The sequence below is a fragment of the Oncorhynchus mykiss genome, chromosome 7, assembly GCF_057628025.1.
Source record: "Oncorhynchus mykiss isolate SJ-2025 chromosome 7, ASM5762802v1, whole genome shotgun sequence".
NCBI lineage: Eukaryota > Metazoa > Chordata > Actinopteri > Salmoniformes > Salmonidae > Oncorhynchus > Oncorhynchus mykiss.
The window spans coordinates 772,145-797,259 of record NC_143028.1 but is presented as its reverse complement, the minus strand read 5'-3'; the positions used below and the strand labels follow the sequence as shown (position 1 = coordinate 797,259).

Genomic DNA, 25,115 nt, shown 5'->3' with positions numbered 1-25,115 from the left:
ATTCTGTCTACAGTCACAGTTAAACTCAATCAATATAGTATTGTGTATATCTGCTGGGGAAATTTGCTGAGGCTTTTTCTTCAGAAGCGTGAAAATAATAAAATTGTTCAATTAACTGTGGAATCTAACACAACAAGCATCTGGAAATTCTGTATTTACATAATAAAATAAATTACGATATGAACTCAAACCCTGCACATCTACTCGCTGCCCCGTGTATATAGCCATATTATCCTTAGTCAATGTGTATTTATTGTTATTTTTATTAATACGTGTTATTACATTTCTATTATTTTTCTATTTACTTTCTCTCTACATTGTTGTGAAGGGCCCCTAAAGTCATCATTTCACAGTTAGTCTACATATGTTGTTTATGAAGTATGTGACATTTGATTTGATTTTGAAGTTGTATGCATTGCACTGACAGAGGAATCATAGATGAGATCGGACTGCAATGTAACTCAATAATACATGAGGTAGGACAAGTTTGCTAAAATGCATTGGAGAGATGGAGCACATGAGAACATACACCATATCTGAAGACAGTGGGCCTGGCTTCAGCTTTTGTATCTGTGGTGTAGGGTAAATCAACAATGTTGTCATGGCAACATTTTCAGATAACGATATTGTTTCTCAAGAGCTATGGGACTTTCTGAACTTTGGCCGAACCTAGGCACTAATGACGCCAAAAGCATTACTTTACTTAAGTAATAATTACTATTACTTAATTGATACCCAAGATTTACTTAACCAAACACACACCATAAGTAATTTTTTTTCCAATCACTTTTTCCTACCACAAGACCTCATACACCTTACACCAATAAAAGTTCAACACGTGCTGTCATTTTTAAATGAATTGAGGTGAAATAAGTGGAGGATAAAATATTGCAGACAAAGAAAAAAAGTGGACTAATGTCATATTTTGTGAGAGAAGTGAACATTATCTACGGTCCTCTTCTCTTTGGTCTTTCAGTAAGTAAACTGCAGGTGGGGCTGCTGTCTTGATATAACCACAATCTGCAGTTTATGTTTCAGCCCAATGATAGCTACATTAGCTGAGGGTATACAAGATCTGATTTCATTCCAGAAGAGTTACAGGTTGTGTTGAGGGGTGGTATTCCGCCCTCTGAGCCCATTGGCATGGTGCAGATAGGATCACAGTAGTGGAATGGGGTAGTGGGTTTTTAATGAGTGTAGAGTTAATTGGAATGGTATTTTTGGGGGGTATATATATTTTTTGGGGGGTATAGAACATTTATTTGATGTTTTTTCCATTTTGTAAGACAAAGTATAATGGGCATATATTATCATCCAGTTGGGGGCGGTAATGCCACATTTTCGATCCCAACCACCGTAAAAATCCAGAGGAGAAGAAGAAGAAGTAGTTCCGGGTAGGCGTGGACCATTCTTCAGAATAACGAAAGCGTTACAACGGTTATCGTCTTGACAGCACAGTTCTATGTATTACTACAGGTATGTCTTTGCACGTTTGTACTTTCTAATATCGAAAGAACATGTCATAACATGGTAGGTAACAAATCCGTAACAGAGGTTGTTATTTTTTTTGTGTGTGTCAAACCGAGTGAGAGAAGAACGTGAACAAATATTTTACATGTCACATAGCTAGAGATTTGGGGTTTGTCTTTTTGAATGTACTGTACGTTATTTCAGGGTAATTTAATAAATAATCAATTTAATTGAGATGTTGTTTTTTTGTTAAAAAAAGGCTCACGAGCATGTAAAATGGCGGTGACCATTCTGTCTGTGGTTAATGTTATGACACAGTAAAAACACCACATCAATCAAATTGTTGTCAGTCAAGAAAAACACCTGTGAAAATGTGTATCTTAGACGAAAATCTGTGCTTTTCTCCTAAACAACTGCCATTAACACAACTTTCCAATGATGATTGAGAAAAATGTAGGATATTCTGCCACCATTATTTTGAAAGGATTGATCATCTGAAATCAGAATAGGAAATACCTTTTTATCAGTAAAATCACTGTGCAAGCCCTAAACATATTATAACCTATGTAATAATTGCATTGTTTGCACTATAATCTGTTAGTTCATATGCCTTGCTCCTGTGGTATATAGGCTTAAGGCCTAGACAATAAGACACAGTGACAGAATAAATTCAACCACACCTTTGTTTCATTACAATACCGGAGAGCAACATCTGTCCAGTGAAGTCTACAAAACATATTGCATGTAACAAACAGTTATATGACCGACAGCATGGTCAATCAAAGTAATGTTTCATACATTTTCAACTATTGATTTAGAACCATGGAGAGTTACAGCAAGTCACAAAAAAAACAGGAGCTGCCTCCACTATTCCAGCACCATTTCAACTTCAACATTTCTACATCTAATCACCTATGCTTAGTCTAATAAAGTGATAACTAAAAGATACCCAAAACTATTTAGTCCAATCAACGTAAGCTAAACATGTTGTGGCTGTCCATGGCACTGGTTTGTGTGTGTGTGTGTGTGTGTGCGCGCGCAAGTAGAAAAAACATGTTGACTCACCCTACTTGTAGAGAAACGCCAATGCTATCCAACTCTTTCATGTTTCCTAAACGGTCTAGAACTCTGTCATACAGTACACGCTTTAAGTTTTTGATGTCCTAGGCTACCTGGATAAAATACCAGCTCACTAGGCTTTCCTGGGCAACAATGCGCCAGGCCAGCTAGGTAACATTAGCATACTACAGTGCATTCGGAAAGTATTCAGACCCCTTGACTTTTTCCACATTTTATTACGTTACAGCCGTAAAAAAAAAATGTGATCTACACACAATACCCCATAATAACAAAGCAAAAATAGTTTATTTTAAATTTTAGTTAATTACAGCATTGAGTCTTCTTGGGTATGACGCTACAAGCTTGGCACATCTGTATTTGGGGAGTTTCTCCAATTGTTCTCTGCAGATCCTCTCAAGCTCTGTCAGGTTGGATGTAGGGTGTGGCTGCAAAGCAATTTTCAGGTCTCTCCAGAGATGTCCGATCGGGTTCAAATCTGGGTTCTGCTTTGGCCACTCAAGGACATTGAGACTTGCCCCAAAGCCACTCCTGCGTTGTGTTGGCTGTGTGCTTCGGGTCGTTGTCCTGTTGGAATGTGAACCGTCACCCTAATCTGAGGTCCAGAGTGCTCTGGAACAGGTTTTCATCAAGGATCTCTCAGTACTTTGCATTGTTAATCTTTTCCTGACCAGTCTCCCAGTCTCTGCTGCTGAAAAATATGCCCACAGCATGATGCTTCACCGTAGGGATGGTGCCAGGTGTCCTCCAGATATGATGCCAGAACAGCCTCAATGCGCCTTGGCATAGATTCTACAAGTGTCTGGAACTTCCTGTGTAGAAGCATTTCATGCTTTCAATATACTTTGTATCCCTCATTTATTCAAAATGTTTCCTTTATTACATATAAAATGGACAGAGTTGCAAAACAAAATGGAAAATAAAGTAGCGGATAAAGTTTGGAATGACACAATTTCATGCGTACCATCTGTATCACAGTCTCTAAAAGGATGAATTTGGGTGTTTTTGTGCTGCCTTTGTTTTTTCCGTGATATCACGGAAAAGCACAAAAACCCACGGCAGTATCGCCCAATTCACATGTTGTCATTCCTACTGCCTCTGATCTGATTTTTTTTTTTTAACCCCTTTTTCTCCCTAATTTCATGGTCTCCAATTGTTGTAGTGGCTACTATCTTGTCTCATCGCTACAACTCCCGTACGGGCTCGGGAGGGACGAAGGTTGAAAGTCATGCGTCCTCCGATACACAACCCAACCAAGCCGCACTGCTTCTTAACACAGCATCCAACCCGGAAGCCAGCCGCACCAATGTGTCGGAGGAAACACCGTGCACCTGGCAACCTTGGTTAGCGCACACTGCGCCCGGCCCGCCACAGGAGAGGCTGGTGCCCGATGAGACAAGGACATCCCTACCGACCAATCCCTCCCTAACCCGGACGACGCTAGGCCAATTGTGCGTCGCCCCCACGGACCTCCCGGTCGCGGCCGGTTACGACAGAGCCTGGGCACGAACCCAGGGACTCTGATGGCACAGCTGGCGCTGCGCCCTTAACCACTGCGCCACCCGGGAGGCCCACAAATGCATTTTTCAATGATATCTTAGTGTTGGAGTGTGCCCCCGGCTATCCATAAATAAAATGTAAAAACTGGAAAATCATGCCATCTGGTTTGTTTAAAGTGCCATCATGCCATCTGGTTTGTTTAAAGTTTTGCCTTTGCAGAAATCCCTGGTTGCAAAAATGTGAATAGTTCACCTAATTTCAGTTTGTGGCCAAACAAGCAGCCATGGTGTAGAGAATCATTGTACCATCTAAACCGCTGTGAAATATATTTTCCATCACCAAGAATAATGTATATTCAGTTGTTTGACGCTGGTGTACAGTACAAGACCGAAAGTAAAGGACTCAAACACTTAACTTAAGAATGGAAAGCACAGAAATGGCACACATAGAATGTATCTACCGCTTCTTAAACTTGCTTTCAATGAGACTGAAAGATCTATTACACACATTTGTGCGTTTGGTCGGATTGCCCAAAAAGTTACATATTGTTGCTTTGATATAAGGAATTTGATGTATAGCATTTAAGTTTGACAATTTAGTTATTTTTCCACCACTGACGATCTGGTTTTTGAGAGTGAAAATATACAATGAAGACAAGGTTATTCAGTAAAATAGTACATAGTGCTGCCTAAAACAAACTGCAACCTTGTACTAAAATTTTTTGAGTCAGTTATGCATTTATATTCATTTATTTAATCTACTATAGGTTACATGTACTTACTTTGTCATTTAAAGTGTGCACTTTGTCTAATGTAAATGAATGAATGTTTTGTTGTCAATGTTTAGCTGCCTGAGCTATTGAAATTAGATAAGTGATTAAGAAGTGTTAGGTTCTAAATAAACAGTGTAAAAAACTAACAGACAACTAGTCAAAGCTCCAAACAAATATATTCACCCACTGGGTCAAACAGTTGCATAAGACAGACATGTTTACACAAACTCCTTGCCCATCTAGACAGACATGTTTACACAAACTCCTTGCCCATCTAGACAGATATGTTTACACAAACTCCTTGCCCATCTAGACAGACATGTTTACACCAACTCCTTGCCCACCTAGACAGACATGTTTACACAAACTCCTTGCCCATCTAGACAGACATGTTTACACAAACTCCTTGCCCATCTAGACAGACATGTTTACACCAACTCCTTGCCCACCTAGACAGACATGTTTACACAAACTCCTTGCCCACCTAGACAGCCATGTTTACACAAACTCCTTGCCCACCTAGACAGACATGTTTACACAAACTCCTTGCCCACCTAGACAGACATGTTTACACAAACTCCTTGCCCATCTAGACAGATATGTTTACACAAACTCCTTGCCCATCTAGACAGACAACTCATCTCTGTTGCTAGGCAGGAACGTAAGTGGTTCCTCTCATTGGTGCAGTCATGGCCCTGCCTCCTATGTGTGTATGTCATAGGAGTGTTCCTTCATCTGACCTGACCTCGGCCCACATTCCTCACTCCTCCCTAATCCACGGCTATACAACCTTATCAGTGGCTGAAACCAGACCGTTGCCCTTCTCCTCTCCATATCATACATGAGATTTAACCATAACATGTTCTGACAGAGTGTAAACCTTCTGCACTCCCCTTTCTCCCTCAGCACATTTGCATACACCCAGTTCTAATATGTTAATATGAATGAGGATATTTCAAGTTAGAACCCAAGAGAATAAATGTAATGTATTTTTAGAGAATAGAGAAAGTAAATAACTTTGTGTCTGTTTCTCTTTATTATTACAGCCCGACTCAGATTAAGTCCGAGGCCAGTAACATCAACAGTGAGGACAAACCCAGCCTGCCTCTCTCCTTTCACACTGAGTCCAAACGTACAGTCACTGGGTCCTGATTGTGACAGTTGAGCCCAGTTTGCACTGCAGGATCCAGAGATGGCATCAGTGAAACTGGAAGACTGCAGTCAAACACTAGAGCTGAATGTCAACATTAAAGATGAAGAAGAGGAGGAGAAGATTGGGAAATCTGTTAGTCATGGTAAGAGCAGGTTCTGTCTATAAGTTATCTTCAGAAGTTAGACCTCCACAAGTTATGACCCAGTCTGTTGCTAGGTTGAATTCTGTAATTCAACATCACACATCCCTGAACAACTGGTCTATCTGGAGTGATCAGAGAGTAGACTAAAGAAGTGAAGTAGACAAACTGACAGTGTTTTGAAGTTGTATGAAATGAGTCTGTGTAGTTACTAGGCTTGGGTGGTATACTGTATACCAGGGTATTTGGAAAACGCCACGGGATGGTTTTTCAATATCGTTGAAACTATTTATTTGATTAAAAAAAAGCTCATATTTGTATAAAGGCTCCAAGGTCACCCTTGGAGCCTTTTTCCTCGCTAGGTTTCTTCCTAGGTTCCTCCCTTCTAGGGAGTTTTTCCTAGGAACTGAGCTTCTACATCTGCGTTGCTTGCTGTTTGGGGTCTTAGGCTGGGTTCCTGTGAAGGACTTTGTGACAACTGCTGATGTAAAAAAGGGCTTCTTAAAATACATTTGATTGATATGTACAGTTGAAGTTGGAAGTTTACATACACCTTAGCCAAATACATTTAAACTCAGTTTTTCACAATTCCTGACAATTAATCAGAGTACAAATTCCCTGTCTTAGTTCAGTTAGGATCACCACTTTATTTTAAGAATGTGAAATGTCAGAATAGTAGTAGAGAGAATTATTTATTTCAGCTATTATTTCTTTCATCACATTCCCAGTGGGTCAGAAGTTTACATACACTCAATTAGTATTTGATAGCATTGCCTTTAAATTGTTTAACTTGGGTCAAATGTTTCAGGTAGCCTTCCACAAGCTTCCCACAATAAGTTGTGTGAATTTTGGCCCATTCCTCCTGACAGAACTGGTGTAACTGAGTCAGGTTTGTAGGCCTTGCTCGTACATGCTTTTTCAGTTCTGCCCACACATTTTCTATGGGATTGAGGTCGGGGCTTTGTGATGGCCACTCCAATACCCCCCCCACACAGATATGTAGCATGGACTCTAGGGCTGACACCATTTAGTCGATTATTTGGTCGATAGGCTTTTGGTCCACCAATATTTCTTTAGTCGAGCAGTAGCAAATAACAAAAAAAATCATGGTGTACAAGACACCTGTTTGATTCACGCCTGTCTGAATGGACTAATCCATTGTGGAGGCTGTGGGGATGGCACAGTCCATCACTCCAAGACGTGCTACTGAAATTGTATATGGTTATATTATGTAAGAACAATGGTGCAACACTAATTTAAAAAAAGTTTTATCTTATAACAAATGTGCTTTTTCCCGTGTTGGATAGTGGTCGATGTCTGTGGTTCTGAAACACATCAATGCGCTTGGGAGAAATGTTGTCAGTAGTTTATTGAATAAAACAAAAATGTTAATTTTACCAAAATACATACATACAAATAGTAAAACTACTGAAACTGATAATTTTGTAGTGGTCTCTTAATTTTTTCCAGAGCTGTACATCAACAGAAATAATACAGATCCTGCTTGTGTTGCCTGTTTGAGTGTTTGTTTAATAGCCTACTGATTCCATGAGCACCGAGCCTCACGCAACCACATGTTGGATAAACAATTTCACGAATTCGGCTGTTTGTAGTCTTTGCTATGCTGTAATAAACGCTTTACTTTCTCTCTGTTAAACAGCCTCCCTGGTATTATTTATGATTCATTTAGTGTCCAATAATAATAATAATAACAATACCCCTCCATTTTCTTGATATTTCTTGATTATTACTATTGTTATGATCATCATTATGATAATAGGTAATGCCGTTATCATTAGTAGGCTTAGTATAATAGCCTTGTATAACCACCATCCAGATGTAGGCCTAAGAGGGCATCCTGTTTAGTCTTAATACCGTAACTTACTTAGGCCTATATTTCAGTACTTATATAGGGTACTGTATCAGTCAGTCATTAAACAGCAGACCAGTCATTCATGATTTTAAATGCAATCAAGCATTTTAGTTTTAAAATAAAATGAATAATTAGCGTAAACAATAAATAAACAGGTTCCATTTCAGAAATTGCTTTCACATATGTGACTGTTTTTAGTCTTTGCTGTAATAAAGGCATAACATTTTTTGTTTTTTTACAACAGGCTCACCGGTCCGCTTATAATTTATTTAGTGTTGTTTACATTGTTGCAAACGGTCAGAAAAAGGATATTGTAATCTAACAGCACCTGTTTGGCCCACATAATATGCTGACAGCGTTTGCTCCTTTCCTCATTTGTCTTGATCTCCAGTATTTTCCATAACTAGTCACATGTATTCCATATATCTGACTTCCCCTTTCCCTCCTGAGCAACCAGTAAACATTCTCCTGTTTCGAGTTTGCCATGTCCTCCTCATCAATTTTACTGTTATGATGTTCTGAGTTTGTTTATGTGATTATGATGTGCTATAGGTTAGGCCCTATTGATCATGTGCATGCGATGCATACATATCTCTCATAAATAGAGCAAGGATTGAGGGAATAGGGAATGTTTTTCCTAAACAAATGAGGGATTTCGGCAACAGAACTTTTCAGTCAGAAATGGGTGTTATTATGTTGCAGCTTCAGAATCACGGACAGCGCAATAAACCCTTTTGATGTTCTGTGGTGGTCGGTGCAGCAGGGAGGAGTGTGAGACAATGGGTGCTAGTCACAGTGACTCACTGTTAATAAAAAGTCTGAGTCCGGCACAATCAAATCACTTGCGGTCGGACTCCCTCTTGTCATATACCTTTATTTTGAAGGTTAACTGCAAAGTCCACTATTGTGGCTAATCCTTATTGTGGCTAGCTACACATAGATGGGTCCGACCACCATTAATCAAATAAGAACAGGCTAGCTATTTATTTTCATGAACTGAAGTTCAATTTAATAGGCGAACCACAAGTGACAACCTAGCTAATACCTATGATTCCTAAATTATTGCTAAGAATAATGAAAAGGACTGCAGTTTCTACTGGTCATTGTTTTCAGGCTGGTTGTATTGGTGCTAACTAGGTACCAAGCTAAAGCTAGCTAGCCACCCCAGAAGTTGCGGTCAAACAAATTATGCTTTATTGCCAACGCCGTAATAAACACATCGTTCGTGGCCGGTGTTTGCTTGTTAGCGGTGTTTGCTTGTTAGACATTTTTGTACAGCTTTAACAGTGCTACTGTATCATTTTTGACACGTAAAGACTCAAATCGCGTTCCATAGTATGCATGTCGAGAAGCTAACAGCAGTGACTCTATTACTGTGTAACTCCGGTAGTGCAACATCCTGAAAAATAGCGCACTTGGTAGTGTGTACCGGTGCTCGACCAGTCGGCGAAAGCCGACATCACCCACGACAGAGAACGATTGATTGTCAAGGGCAATGAATTCCATTATCTTGGCTTTAATGGATTTCGCCTTTGAGTTGTCTCACTGAAATGTTCTTACTCTTTCAAATGACTGCTCGACTTGTTGGCGGCTCGATCCACACAGCAGACATTGAATGGGCTAGGTTAGGAATGCGATGTCGCACGTGTAGCTTCATTTTACGTGGCGTCATTACGTAGGTATGCACGTGTAGCTTCATTTTACGTGGCGTCATTACGTAGGTATGCACGGTAGCTTTATTTTACGTGGCGTCATTACGTAGGTATGCACGGTAGCTTCATTTTACGTGGCGTCATTACGTAGGTATGCACGTGTAGCTTCATTTTACGTGGCGTCATTACGTAGGTATGCACGTGTAGCTTCATTTTACGTGGCGTCATTACGTAGGTATGCACGGTAGCTTTGATGTTGCTTTTTAACATCGCCGTTAAACTACACATCAGGCCGATACTGATGTTGGCATTTTTCGCTAATATCGACAGATTCCGATATGTTCACCGATATATCGTGCATCCCTAGTCTGAATACTTACATAAAATGTGATGTTTCTGTTTTTTATTATGAATACATTTCTAAAAAACTGTTTTTGCTTTGTCATGGGGTAATATGTGTAGATTGATGAGAAATAACAAACAATGTAATCCATTTTAGAATAAGGCTGTTTACGCAACAAAATGTGGAAAAAGTAGGAGTCTGAATAATTACCGAATGCACTGGAGAAATACATGTTTAAACATGTTGGACCAATTGATTAGTTGAAAGAACAAACTACTCTTGGTTAACCACATATTTTTTGTTGTTGTTGGGGACAGCCCTATTGAACTCTACAAGGTGTTGAAAGGGTTGTACAGGGAGGCTGGCCCATGTTGACTCAAATGCTTCCCACAGTTGTGTTAAGTTGGTTGGATGTCCTTTGGGTGGTGGACCATTCTTGATATATAAGTTAAACTGTTCAGCGTCAACCTAGCAGCATTGGAGGTCTTGACACAAACCGGGGCGCCTGGCACCTACTACCATACCCCATTCAATGGCACTTAAATCTTTTGTCTTGCCCATTCACCCTCTGAATTGCACACATACACAATCCATGTCTCAGCTGTTTCAAGACTTAAAAATCCCTATTTAACCTGTCTCCTCCCCTTCATCTACACTGATTTTAAAGCGGATTTAACAAGTGACATCAATAAGGGATCATAACTTGCACCTGGTCAGTCTATGTCATGGAATGAGCAGGTGTTCTTAATGTTTTTCCCATTCTGCGTATGTCACAAAAACTTGACTTTTTTTCCTGATGCTGTTCACACAGGTGACGTTGAGACATTCTCTACATCCAGAAAGCAGCAGGAAGATCACAGAGCTAAGAGGTCTCACCACTGCCCACATTGTGAGGAGATTTTCCCAATGCTATCAAAGCTAAAAATACACCTAAAAATACACACAGGAGAGAATATGTATTCCTGCACTGACTGTGGGAAGAGCTTCACAACATCAAGGGCTCTGACAGTTCATCAGAGATGGCACACGGGATTGAAGTCTTTCCCCTGCTCTGACTGTGGAAAGAGTTTCACAACATCAAGGGCTCTGACAGTTCATCAGAGAGTGCACACAGGAGAGAAGCCTTACTCCTGCTCCGACTGTGAAAAGAGTTTCTCCCGATTGGATAAGTTAAATAGGCACCAACTAATACACACAGGAGAAAAGTCTTACTTCTGCTCTGACTGTGGGAATTGTTTCGCCCAATTTAATACCTTAAAATCTCACCAGCGTATGCACACAGGAGAGAAGCCTTACTCCTGCTCTGACTGTGGGAAGAGTTTCTCTCAACTGGGAAGCTTACAAACACACCAACGTATTCATACGGGAGAGAAGCCTTACTCCTGCTCTGACTGTGGGAAGAGCTTTAGAACATCAGGGGCTCTGACAGTTCATCAGAGCGTGCACACTGGAGAGAAGCCTTACTCCTGCTCTGACTGTGGGTGCAGATTCTCTCAACGGAGAAACTTAAAAAACCACCAACATATACACACAGGAGAGAAGCCTTACTCTTGCTCTGACTGTGTAAAATGCTTCACAACATCATATGAGCTAACAGTTCACCGGAGAACACACACAGGAGAGAATCCTTACTTCTGCTCTGACTGTGGGAAGTGTTTCTCCCTATTGGATACCTTAATCAAACATGAACGTATACATACAGGAGAAAAGCCTTACTCCTGCTCTGACTGTGGGAAGAGTTTCTCTCAACAGAGTAACTTAAAAAGACACCAACGTTCACATACAGGAGAAAAGCCTTACTCCTGCTCAGACTGTGAAAAGAGTTTTTCCCAATTGGATAAGTTAAATAGTCACAAGCGAATACACACAGGAGAGAAGCCTTACTCGTGCTCTGACTGTGGGCAAAATTTCTCTCAACACAGCAGCTTAAAGAAACACCAACTTATACACACAGGAGAAAAGCCTTACTTCTGCTCTGACTGTGGAAAATGCTTCACAACATCATCTGAGCTAACAGTTCACCAGAGAACACACACAGGAGAGAAGCCTTACTTCTGCTCTGACTGTGGAAAATGCTTCAAAACATCATCTGAGGTAACAGTTCACCAGAGAACGCACACAGGAGAAAAGCCTTACTCCTGCGCTGAATGTGGGAAGAGTTTCTCTCAACAGAGCAACTTAAAAAAACACCAATGTTTACATGCAGGAGAAAAGCCTCACTTCTGCTCTGACTGTGGGAATTGTTTTACCCAATTATATACCTTAACATGTCACCAGCGTATACATACAGGAGAGAAGCCTTACTCTTGCTCTGACTGTGGGAAAAATTTCTCTCAACACAGCAGCTTAAAGAAACACCAACATATACATAAAGGAGAAAAGCCTCATCAGTTCTCTCAGACCAGCTAAGGTTAAAGTCCATCACTTAATTCTCATGTCATAAAGTAAGTGGTAACACTGAATTGGATCCTATTGTTTCTCACTGTGAGAACTGTGCAGAGGAAATGGAGAATTAGAGAATGTTAGCCTCTCTTTACTAATCAGTGTACACCTTGTCAGTTTTGGTGTGTTTTGTTAGCTTCTACTGTAAAGAGGATCAGTTTTCTGTGGGAATAAGCTAGTAGACACAACATGTATCAGATAGAGATGGTGTGAGGATCAGTTTTATGTGGGAATAAGCTGGTAGACACAACATGTATCAGATAGAGATGGTGTGAGGATCAGTTTTCACCTTTTGTTTGGGTGGATATATATTTTTTGACTACTAAGGGACTGTAAGGTATTTATAATAAGGGATACCTGGAGAAAATCATATCTCTCTGAAATGGAAATGGATGGCCCTCCCTTCAGTTAAATATATTTTTACCCGACCCTCCCTGAACACTTGACAACAACAAAAAACAAGTGACCCTCCACTATACCCAAAATAATAATTTAAATATGAAGTGGATTGCAGAGAACATGCCTACTGTTTACCCTCACTCCTTGGACAGACCAGAGTCTTAGATATGCTGTTTTAGAAACTGTTCTTCGTTTTGTAAGCGTTACATGGCAAAGTAGCTAGAAGGTTGTGGTTTTGCAGAACACCGTGGATAAGGGTAGGGGTGAACATACAGGTCCCTCCACTAATATTGGGACATTTGGTAAATATGAGCAAAACGGGCTGTGAAAAAAATGTGTTTGCTGTTTATCCTCTTGGTGTTTCATTCAAAATATTAACAAAAATCGAACCTTTTAATTAAAGTAAAATGACTGAAAAAAATACATGTGAAATAAATGTTTTTCTTCAAAACATGTGTTGCACAATTATTGGCACCCCTAGAAATGATTATGAGTAAAATCTAACTGAAGTATATTCCCATTCATGTTTTGCGTTCTTAAGTTCACCTGAGTGATTAGGAACACTTAAGTGGTAAGCCATGACTTCCTGTTTCACTGGGGTGTAAATATATGGTGACACACAGGCCAAGGTCCGATAGTCATCCATCACTATTGGAAAGTTGTGATAATGTGCGACAAAAGGTTGTTGAGCTGCACATTTCCACTATCAGGGCAATAATTAAGAAATGTAAAGTTACCGGAGATGTTAACAATGGCCCTGGAAGAGGACATGTGTCTATATTGACCCCACGCACAGTGAGGAGGATGGTTCGAGTGGCAAAAAAAAATCTCCAAGGATCACAGCTGGAGAATTACAGACGTTAGTTGGGTCTTGGGGTCAGAAAGTCTCCAAAACTACGATCAGACGCCACCTACATAACCACAAGTTGTTTGGGAGGGTTGCCATGAAAACGCCTTTGCTGTCATCAAACAACAAACTCAAGCGCCTGCAGTTTGCCAAACGTTACTGGATCTTTCAATGGGACCAGGTTCTATGGTCAGATGAGATCAAAATAGAGCTTTTTGGAAACAAACACCAGAGGTGGGATTGGTGTAGATAGAAAGATATCCATACAGAAAGTACCTCATCCCCACTGTGAAGTCTGGTGATGGATCTTTGATGTTTTGGGGCTGTTTTTCTTCCAAAGGCCCTGGATGTATGTAATGTATGTTATTGCTGTATAAGTGAGTTAGCATGTTTTAGATGTAATGTATGTTGTTACTCTATAAGTGAGTTAGCTAGCATGCTCTAGAGGCAATGTATGGTATTGCTATATAAGTGAGTTAGCTAGCATGCTCTAGATGTAATGTATGTTATTGCTCTATAAGTGAGTTAGCATGTTTTAGATGTAATGTATGGTATTTGCTATATAAGTGAGTTAGCTAGCATGCGCTAGATGTAATGGCCGCATTAGCTAATACACCGTTGTTACAGATTCATACTATCGACAGCCATCAACATCATTGAGCCCTGCAATTCTATGTAAGAGTTGCGGTTAGAGCGTTGGGACAGTGAAACCAAAAGTGAAAAATCTGTCGACGTGCCCTTGAGCAAGGCACTTAAGAACATATTCTTATTTAAAATGACGACCTACCCCGGCCAAATCCAGACGACTCTGGGCCAATTGTGCGCCACCCTATGGGACTCCGAATCACGTCCGGATGTGATGCAGCCTGGATTGGGAACGCCTATCCATTGCAGTGTAGCCTAGTTTTATATATACTATCCCAGCAGCGCAAAAACTAGGGAAGGAGTCAATTTTCTTAGAAATATAACTTTGCACTGTGCTTCTCCCTGCATGGTCTTGGTATAGCCTAGGCCTATAGTATAGGCTATGGATCATGTTGGATTCTAACTACTTTATTGAACTTTGTATAGGAAAGTTACTGTGAGACGAGTATAGAAGGTGTCTGTCCAGACATGTTTTGTTCTTGCTGTGTATTAATATTCCTAAGGATGGAGGTTAAGAGCAACATGCTAGTCTCAGTTCCTGATAAGTCAGGTTAGTTTCTGTGGAACTAGGGCAAGGAGAGAGGTGGAACTCAACATCGAGACGAGGACAACAGTTGAAGAGAGAAGAAACCTCTGGGAGGAAGGCGGCAGGGGTCCACCCCAACCACAGTCCCATCTCACACACCTCTCCGCTCACGCTGCTCTGGACTCAGGCAGGGCCATGACAATGTAATAAGTAAGAGGAACAGAGACTGATTGTTTATCTTGGAAGTGGTGAGTGGTGACTCCACCTAGTTGGAAGGTATAAATATATGCTTGTGTGACTGAAGCATCCAGTGGGTTGAATAAAGCTGGTTTGTGCTTTTACTAGTTGTCCATCTGCGTTTCTACTCTGTTCGTTCAGAGCTTGATATTGCGGACCCAGCAGAGAATCAGGGATGAGGGGCATCATGAGATACTATAATATGCAACTAATTCTCAAACCCTGAGCAATGAGACGTTTAATTGATTACAAATTACATGACCCTCCCCTGAATTTAATGAATGAATTAGTTAATTAAGTTGACTAACCTTGAACGGTAAGACACATCCGCTTGCGTCTTGATCCACTCGGGTAAACATTGAATGAACAAATATAGCAGGCTTCTTCTGCCCATGTTACATTCTTCGTAGTAATAGACGTCGAGTTGAGAGATGCCTCCGTGAAACCCACCTTGCCAGATTCTCCATTGAGTCGTCTTTGAACAGCCTGTGTGTGATGAGAACTCGATCTGTTGGAATAAATTGATACAAGCGCGTATTTTAAAGAGCGCTCCATAAGCCACGCCCCAGTGGGCAGAGTTAGCACGTTGGACTGGGACACGTTTTAATACAATATAAAAAGCCTCTAATTTTACAATGGGTCCGCCATGGCTCTGTTTAGCCTAATTATGCAAATATATTTGAGATCAGTGTATTGCAGTTAATGCCTTATTTGACTTAATAAGCAAAATATATTTCAGTAGTAAACAACGAAACAATAACGAGTCCCAGACAATTCGTAATAGAACATACCAGAAAGCTTATAATCCAAATGATTGTGATCATCAGGCACCAGTATTTGGAATACATTGACGTCATTATCACGCAGACCTTTGACAATGGTCTGTTTTGTCAACGACCTCAATTTTATTCCAAAAACTGGGGTTAACCAAATGATGCCAATAATAATGATGCCAATAACAGAATGGAGACTTTTAATTTGAAAACGTGCAGGATACCTCTTTCCGGTTTCCATTACCTGTTTTATACTGTGTAATGCTTGTTCGGGTAGCACTCTTCACAGGCCGTTTGGTGTACGCTTTCTTTGTTGGTGAGATGAAACTGAAAGGTATTATTGTACATCAGAATTGCAACAAGATTTGTACAAGCCTAAAATATTTGTCCGTAATCGTAACATGTTCACAGATGAAAGTTCACGTTTATGTTTCATGTATTGCTATTCTTACAATCCTAACACTTTAGAATGGATTTTCTTACGATCCTTACGATACGCACGTTCAACGTTTTGGAAGATATCTGGCTCCATAGATTTATGACACATTGTATAACAAGCGATGTCACAACGTACATCACAACATTGTTTTAAACATTTTATTTATAAAAGTAGAAAACAAAAACACACAACAAAGTACATTAGAACATTGTGTATCTTACAGCATTTGATTTTGAAAAAAGTAAAGAATTAAGAAAACCACCCACACTATGAAAGTACCTAACATTTGATTTATAAACATTTGATAAAAAACCCCAGTAAAATAATAAAAACCACAAACAAGTCTAGTTTGGATTCATCATGTTTCATCATTAACCAACTACAAAACATATTTACATACAGACTGTATTTAAGTATAAAATAAACAGCAGGCCTATGTGTGTCAGCCATTCAGTCCACTATTCAGTACCCACAATGCCTATGGATGGAAACAGTCTTTGAACCACACAGATGTGTTTGAGACAGTATAGTAGTCACTCAGGTTCTCATTAAAAAAAAAGTAAAAACGGTCAAGTATTGACAGCTATGGTCTAAAACAAACATAACTGACCAGAGAGTTTGAAATACAGTACCATTAAAGTGATCATCACACTTTCATTTACTCCATTTTAGAATAGTTCCAACGGCTGAGCCTAATATAGTGTATAAGAGGTCATACAATAAGTTTTATAGTGAGTCATATGTTGATAAGGTAAATAATATTTGCTGGTCTTTGATGTGTAATGAGGAGCAACCAGATACTGCACTTGACACATTTATGAAATGGCTTATTCCAGTTACTAATTAGCATGTACCCATTAAGAAAATGACTGTAAAAACTGTTAAATCCCTGTGGATTGCTGAGGAATTGAAAAATTGTATGGGTGAGAGGGATGAGGCAAAAGGTATGGCAATTAATCTGGCAGCCCAACTGATTGGCAAACGTATTTCAAATTAAGAAATCATGACTAAATGAAATAAAACTACACTATGAAACAAAAATAAATTATATAAAGAATCATAGTGAAAGGCTTTGGAGCACCTTAAATTAAATATTGGGAAAAAAGGCAAACTCAGCTCCATCATTCAATGAATCGGATGGCTCATTCATCCCAAAACCAACTGATATTGCAAACTACTTTAATGACTTTTTCATTGGCACGATAAGCAAACGTATGTGTGACAGGCCAGCAGCAAACACTGACACTACACATCCAAGTATATCTGACCACATGATGAAAGACAAGAATAGTACTTTTGAATTCCGTAAAGTCAGTTTGGAAGAGGTGAAAAAATGATTGTTGTCTATCAACGATGACAAGCCACCAGGGTCTGACAACCTGGATGGAAAATTACTGAGGATAATAGCCGATGATAATGCCACATCTTCAATTTAAGCCTATTAGAAAGTGTGTGCCCTCAGGCCTGGAGGGAAGCTAAAGTCATTTCTTTACACAAGAATAGTAAAGCCCCCTTAACTGGCTCGAATAGCCAACCAATCAGCCTGTTATCAACCCTTAGTAAACTTCTAGAAAAAATAAATATTTGACCAGATAGAGTGCAATTTCACAGTGAACAAATTTACAACAGACTTTCAGCACGCTTATAGGGAAGGACACTCAACAAGCACAGCACTGACACAAATGAATGATGATTGGCTGAGAGAATTGTTTTTTTGTTTGTTTTTAAATTTTATCCCTTTTTCTCCCCAATTTCGTGGTCTCCAATTATTTTAGTAGCTACTATCTTGTCTCATCGCTACAACTCCCGTACAGGCTCGGGAGAGACGAAGGTTGAAAGTCATCCGTTCTCCGATACACAACCCAACCAAGCCGCACTGCTTCTTAACACAGCGCACATCCACCCCGGAACCAGCACCACCAATGTGTCAGAGGAAACACCGTGCCCCTGGCAACCTTGGTTAGCGCGCACTGCGCCCGGCCCGCCACAGGAGTCGCTGGTGTGCAATGAGACAAGGATTTCCCTACCGGCCAAACCCTCCCTAACCCGGACGACGCTAGGCCAATAACCACTGCGCCACCCGGGAGGCGGCTGAGAGAAATTGATGATAAAATGATAATGGGGGCTGTTTTGTTAGACTTCAGTGCAGCTTTTGACATTATCGTTCAGTCTGCTGCCGGAAAAACATATGTATTATGGCTTTACACCCCCTACTATAATGTGGATAAAGAGTTGATTGTCTAACAGAACACAGAGGGTGTCCTTTAATGGAAGCCTCTCAAACATAATCCAGGTAGAATCAGGAATTCCCCAGGGTAGCTGTTTGAGTAAAGCCAGTGTGTCTATGTATGCGGATGACTCAACACTATACAACAAAGAGCTGCGGTTAGTTTCGGATAGGGTGGCAAGGAATAAGTTAGTCCTAAATATTTCCAAAACTAAAAGCATTGTATTTGGGACAAATCATTCACTAAACCCTAAACCTCAATTAAATCTTGTAATGAATAATGTGGAAATTGAGCAAGTTAAGGTGACTAAACTGCTAGGAGTTACCCTGGATTGTAAACTGTCATGGTCAAAACATATTGATACAACAGTAGCTAAGATGGGGAGAAGTCTGTCCATAATAAAGCACTGCTCTACCTTCTTAACAACACAATCAACAAGGCAGGTCCTACAGGCCCTAGTTTCTACCTTCTTAACAACACTATCAACAAGGCAGGTCCTACAGGCCCTAGTTTCTACCTTCTTAACAACACTATCAACAAGGCAGGTCCTACAGGCTCTAGTTTCTACCTTCTTAACAACACTATCAACAAGGCAGGTCCTACAGGCCCTAGTTTCTACCTTCTTAACAACACTATCAACAAGACAGGTCCTACAGGCCCTAGTTTCTACCTTCTTAACAACACTATCAACAAGGCAGGTCCTACAGGCCCTAGTTTCTACCTTCTTAACAACACTATCAACAAGGCAGGTCCTACAGGCCATAGTTTCTACCTTCTTAACAACACTATCAACAAGGCAGGTCCTACAGGCCCTAGTTTCTACCTTCTTAACAACACTATCAACAAGACAGGTCCTACAGGCCCTAGTTTCTACCTTCTTAACAACACTATCAACAAGGCAGGTCCTACAGGCCCTAGTTTCTACCTTCTTAACAACACTATCAACAAGGCAGGTCCTACAGGCCATAGTTTCTACCTTCTTAACAACACTATCAACAAGGCAGGTCCTACAGGCCCTAGTTTTGTCGCACCTTGACTAATGTTAGTAGTGTGGTCAAGTGCCACAATTGTAGTTGGCTCAGAACAGGGCAGCACGGCTGGCCCTTAAAAGTACACGGAGAGCTAACATTAATGACATGCATGTCAATCTCTCATGGATCAAAGTGGAGGAGAGATTGACTTCATCACTACTTGTTTTTGTAAGAGGTGTTGACAAGCTGAATGTACTGCGCTGCCTGTTTAAAACACAAGACATGCCACCAGAGGTCTCTTTTCAGTCCCCAAGTCCAAAACAGACTATGGGAGGTGCACAATACTACATAGAGCCATGACTACATGGAACTCTATTCCACATCATGTAATACAAGCAGTAGAATCAGATTTTTTAAAACAGGTAAAAATACACCTTTTGGAACAACGGGGACTGTGAAGACACATACAAAGGTACAGACACAGGCATATGTAAACATTGTGATATTGTTGTATGGTGGTATTAAACATGTTGTATTGTAGAGATGTAGTGGTGTAATAATGTTATATGATGTACTGTTTTATATGTAATGTAAGTACTGTAATATGTTTGGACCCAGGAAGAGTAGCAGCTAATGGGGGATCCCTAATATATACAAAATACAAATAACATACTGGAACAACAATGCAGCAATGCAACTTATTTGCATGTATGCGGTCACCATGACTACCACTCTACCAGGATGATCCAATAAGGTTGTACTAACACATTTAGAATGTACTGGAGATTGTTGTGGTCCTGAAAGACATTAACATCAATGATACTGATCAGAGTCAGATCATGTTGTAGTATTGTACTGATATAACGGCTTTGTGGGTATTTACAGTTACATATTCTCCAGGGAGGACATTTGAAACTGAAAAGCAATTCAATGTTTTCTAATCTATTACCTACAGTAAGTACAAACACTGTTTACTTGTTTCAGGGTCATCATTTTGAGTGTTGAGTGTTGATGGTTCTTCCTGTTCTCTGTCATTGGCTGTGGGATTTGGGCTAAAGATTGTCAAACTTACAAAAACAATGTCAAAGTAATACTGTATTTTCTCTGACATCTGAACAGTAAAACCTACCTTCTTGTTGTATTTCTCAGTTTGCACCACAGTACCACAGCAGCTCCACAGCACACAGCAATGAAACACAGTGAACCCATCACTGCACCAATCCCTGTTGGGTAACATGTGAAAGATGACAGGATGAGAATGGTACAATTCACAGATAAGAGTGTCAGAGATTAGTTGTGGTCATTAGATTAGTGACTTACCTCTGATCCTGTCACCATCAGTGACCTCAGGTACACCTAGCACAGAACATACAGAGACAGTACTTCAGAATGACACCAGCATGTTGATTGTTACTGTAGGCATGTACAGAACCACTTCTCACCAGGAAATGAAGCTTGTGTTCTAGCTGGAATAACCATGGATACGTTCTTGGTGACACCGCCAGAGAACAGTGGCACCATACAGCCAACCCTGGTGTTTTTGTCAGGTAGACTGAATGCTGCCAGCGTAGAAGTTATGGTGACCGTGACAGTTCCATTGAGATGGGTGACATTGGCCATTGTGGAATTTTCTAGAATTTCTGTGTCTTCCCAGGTTACTGTAGGAACAGGCCGTCCAGTAGCAGAACAGGACAGAGTGGTGTGACTGTTGTTGGTTTGTGTGATGAGGAGTGAGGGTCCATACAGCTCTATAGAACAACAGACACAGTTCACAGTGAGACCACAATGATTCCATTGAAATTATTTACTAAATTATTCCATTTACATGATTTACTAAATGATTCCATTTTGATAAATGGTTTCAAGACATTGGAAGTATGATCTGATAAAATGGCTGCCTGAAGTTCTGAAGTTGTTCTGGGTCAATCATTTACAGCACATTATGTTATCAGATTTTACCATTGACTTTGAGACAGGTCGTTCCGCTGTAGCTCCCTCTGGAAAGGCGTTAAACAGACACTTGTAGCAGGACTCGTCTCCTCTTGACACTCCTCTGATGACGATAGAGCAGTTCTGCAGTCCCTCGTCTTCAAACTCCACTTTCCTCTGAAAAGGTGGGTTGACATCAGGACCTCGTTTGCTGTAAGTGGCCACATTTTCCTTCGGCCCTGGTGTCTCTTTCTGCCAGGTGACTTGCCGCACGTCTTTCGGTGTCATGAGCTCACAGGTTAAGACTGCATCTTCTCCCAGGGTTGCTGTGACAACCTTCTGTGTTTTCACTAATTGAGAGAGCCCTGCATGAAGACAGTTACACACTACTTAAAACTAGTACTACAACACACACACACACACACACACACACACACTCAGTTGGTAGAGTATGGTGCGTTGTGGGCTTGATTCCAGCTGGGACCATATTATAAAAAAATGTTTTGCATTAGGAGTATTGGTATATGGAATTATGAGACTTAATGAGTCTGTGTCTATACTGCATTATTAACCTATCATAGTGCATTATGAGTACATGTATAATGTTGTATAATGCATTATGTATATGGACTTCATAGAAAGTTTTAGCCAATACGCAGTATATATACACACAACATATTGTGGTGTAGTACTCAGAATGGTCAGAAGGGGAAGTACATTACTAGTCTAAAATCTAGTCTAGGTATCGTATTTATTTAACCTTTATTTAACTTGGCAAGTCAGTTAAGATCAAATTCTTATTTACAATGGCAAACCTGGACGAAGCTGGGCCAATTGTGCACCGCCCTATGGGACTCACAATCACGGTCGATCACTGAGATGCAGTGCCTTAGACCGCTGCACCACTCAGGAGCCCAAAGGAAGTCTTGCATGAAGGGGATTTTAACCCGACCGTAGCATGGGTTCATGTTTTGACAATATGTGGAAAAAGTGGAGTCTGAATACTTTCTGGATTCCCTGTATACATAATGTAGTGTAGTACTCAGAATGTTCAGCAGGGGGAGTACAGAACTAGTCTATAATCTAGTCTAGGTACAGTAGGAGGAAGTTATGAATGAAGTGGCTTTTAAACTGACAGCAGTATGGGTTAGTAACTGACTGCAGTATGGCTAAGTAAATGACAGCAGTATGGGTTAGTAACTGACTGCAGTATGGGTTAGTAACTGACTGCAGTATGGGTTAGTAACTGACTGCAGTATGGGTTAGTAACTGACTGCAGTATGGGTTAGTAACTGACTGCAGTATGGGTTAGTAACTGACTGCAGTATGGGTTAGTAACTGACTGCAGTATGGGTTAGTAACTGACTGCAGTATGGGTTAGTAACTGACTGCAGTATTGGTTAGTAACTGACTGCAGTATTGGTTAGTAACTGACTGCAGTATGGGTTAGTAACTGGCAGCAGTATGGGTTAGTAACTGACTGCAGTATGGGTTAGTAACTGACTGCAGTATGGGTTAGTAACTGACTGCAGTATGGGTTAGTAACTGACTGCAGTATGGGTTAGTAACTGACTGCAGTATGGGTTAGTAACTGACTGCAGTATGGGTTAGTAACTGACTGCAGTATGGGTTAGTAACTGACTGCAGTATGGGTTAGTAACTGACTGCAGTATGGGTTAGTAACTGACTGCAGTATGGGTTAGTAACTGACTGCAGTATGGGTTAGTAACTGACTGCAGTATGGCTAAGTAAATGACAGCAGTATGGGTTAGTAACTGACTGCAGTATGGCTAAGTAAATGACAGCAGTATGGGTTAGTAACTGACTGCAGTATGGGTTAGTAACTGACTGCAGTATGGGTTAGTAACTGACTGCAGTATGGGTTAGTAACTGACTGCAGTATGGGTTAGTAACTGACTGCAGTATGGGTTAGTAACTGACTGCAGTATGGGTTAGTAACTGACTGCAGTATGGGTTAGTAACTGACTGCAGTATGGGTTAGTAACTGACTGCAGTATGGGTTAGTAACTGACTGCAGTATGGGTTAGTAACTGACTGCAGTATGGGTTAGTAACTGGCAGCAGTATGGGTTAGTAACTGGCAGCAGTATGGGTTAGTAACTGGCAGCAGTATGGGTTAGTAACTGACAGCAGTATGGGTTAGTAACTGACAGCAGTATAGGTTAGTAACTGACAGCAGTATGGGTTAGTAACTGACAGCAGTATGGGTTAGTAACTGACTGCAGTATGGGTTAGTAACTGACTGCAGTATGGGTTAGTAACTGGCAGCAGTATGGGTTAGTAACTGACTGCAGTATGGGTTAGTAACTGACAGCAGTATGGGTTAGTAACTGACAGCAGTATGGGTTAGTAACTGACAGCAGTATGGGTTAGTAACTGACTGCAGTATGGGTTAGTAACTGACTGCAGTATGGGTTAGTAACTGGCAGCAGTATGGGTTAGTAACTGACAGCAGTATGGGTTAGTAACTGACAGCAGTATGGGTTAGTAACTGACAGCAGTATGGGTTAGTAACTGACGGCAGTATGGGTTAGTAAAAATGCATCACACTGATGGTCATTATAATACTGTATGATCCTTGAGGACTGCAGTATAGGTTAGTAACTGACAGCAGTATGGGTTAGTAACTGACTGCAGTATGGGTTAGTAACTGACTGCAGTATGGGTTAGTAACTGACAGCAGTATGGGTTAGTAACTGACTGCAGAATGGGTTAGTAACTGACAGCAGTATGGGTTAGTAAAAATGCATCACACTGATGGTCATTATAATGCTGTATGATCCTTGAGGACTGCAGTATGGGTTAGTAACTGACTGCAGTATGGGTTAGTAACTGACAGCAGTATGGGTTAGTAACTGACAGCAGTATGGGTTAGTAACTGACAGCAGTATGGGTTAGTAAAAATGCATCACACTGATGGTCATTAAAATGCTGTATGATCCTTGAGGACTGCAGTATGGGTTAGTAACTGACAGCAGTATGGGTTAGTAACTGACAGCAGTATGGGTTAGTAAAAATGCATCACACTGATGGTCATTATAATGCTGTATGATCCTTGAGGACTGCAGTATGGGTTAGTAACTGACTGCAGTATGGGTTAGTAACTGACTGCAGTATGGGTTAGTAACTGACAGCAGTATGGGTTAGTAACTGACAGCAGTATGGGTTAGTAACTGACAGCAGTATGGGTTAGTAACTGACAGCAGTATGGGTTAGTAACTGACTGCAGTATGGGTTAGTAAAAATGCATCACACTGAGGGTCATTATAATGCTGTATGATCCTTGAGGACTGCAGTATGGGTTAGTAACTGACTGCAGTATGGCTTAGTAACTGACTGCAGTATGGGTTAGTAACTGACAGCAGGATGGGTTAGTAACTGACAGCAGTATGGGTTAGTAACTAACAGCAGTATGGGTTAGTAACTGACAGCAGTATGGGTTAGTAACTGACAGCAGTATGGGTTAGTAACTGACAGCAGTTTGGGTTAGTAACTGACAGCAGTATGGGTTAGTAACTGACAGCAGTATGGGTTAGTAACTGACAGCAGTTTGGGTTAGTAACTGACAGCAGTATGGGTTAGTAAAAATGCATCACACTGATGGTCATTATAATATTGTATGATCCTTGAGGACTGCAGTATGGGTTAGTAACTGACTGCAGGATGGGTTAGTAACTGAC

The 25,115-nt window shown here is 40.6% G+C and overlaps 1 protein-coding gene and 1 pseudogene across 2 annotated transcripts; one reads left to right on the top strand and one right to left on the bottom strand.

Moving 5' to 3' along the window:
* Positions 1–1,333: 1,333 nt before the first annotated feature.
* Positions 1,334–13,271, top strand: LOC110502362 (uncharacterized). The gene is made up of 3 exons (XM_090239598.1): positions 1,334–1,476; positions 5,866–6,114; positions 10,791–13,271. The coding sequence occupies exons 2-3, from the start codon at positions 6,012–6,014 to the stop codon at positions 12,386–12,388; spliced, it is 1,701 nt and encodes a 566-aa protein (XP_090095724.1). The 5' UTR covers positions 1,334–1,476; positions 5,866–6,011; the 3' UTR covers positions 12,389–13,271.
* A 3,568-nt stretch (positions 13,272–16,839) lies between these two features.
* LOC149982194 (OX-2 membrane glycoprotein-like) lies at positions 16,840–21,776 on the bottom strand (annotated as a pseudogene). Its single transcript, XR_016496994.1, has 5 exons — positions 21,446–21,776; positions 20,929–21,234; positions 20,807–20,842; positions 20,616–20,709; positions 16,840–20,524 (listed from the first exon to the last, which is right to left on the bottom strand). The product of XR_016496994.1 is annotated as an OX-2 membrane glycoprotein-like (transcript).
* Between the last annotated feature and the right edge of the window lie 3,339 nt (positions 21,777–25,115).

Excerpts from the sequence above, each read along its gene's own strand:
- LOC110502362 (XM_090239598.1), top strand. The coding sequence starts at position 6,012 with ATGGCATCAGTGAAACTGGAAGACTGCAGTCAAACACTAGAGCTGAAT. Across the intron at positions 6,115-10,790 it reads TGGGAAATCTGTTAGTCATG|GTGACGTTGAGACATTCTCT; the intron begins GTAAGAGCAGGT and ends CTGTTCACACAG.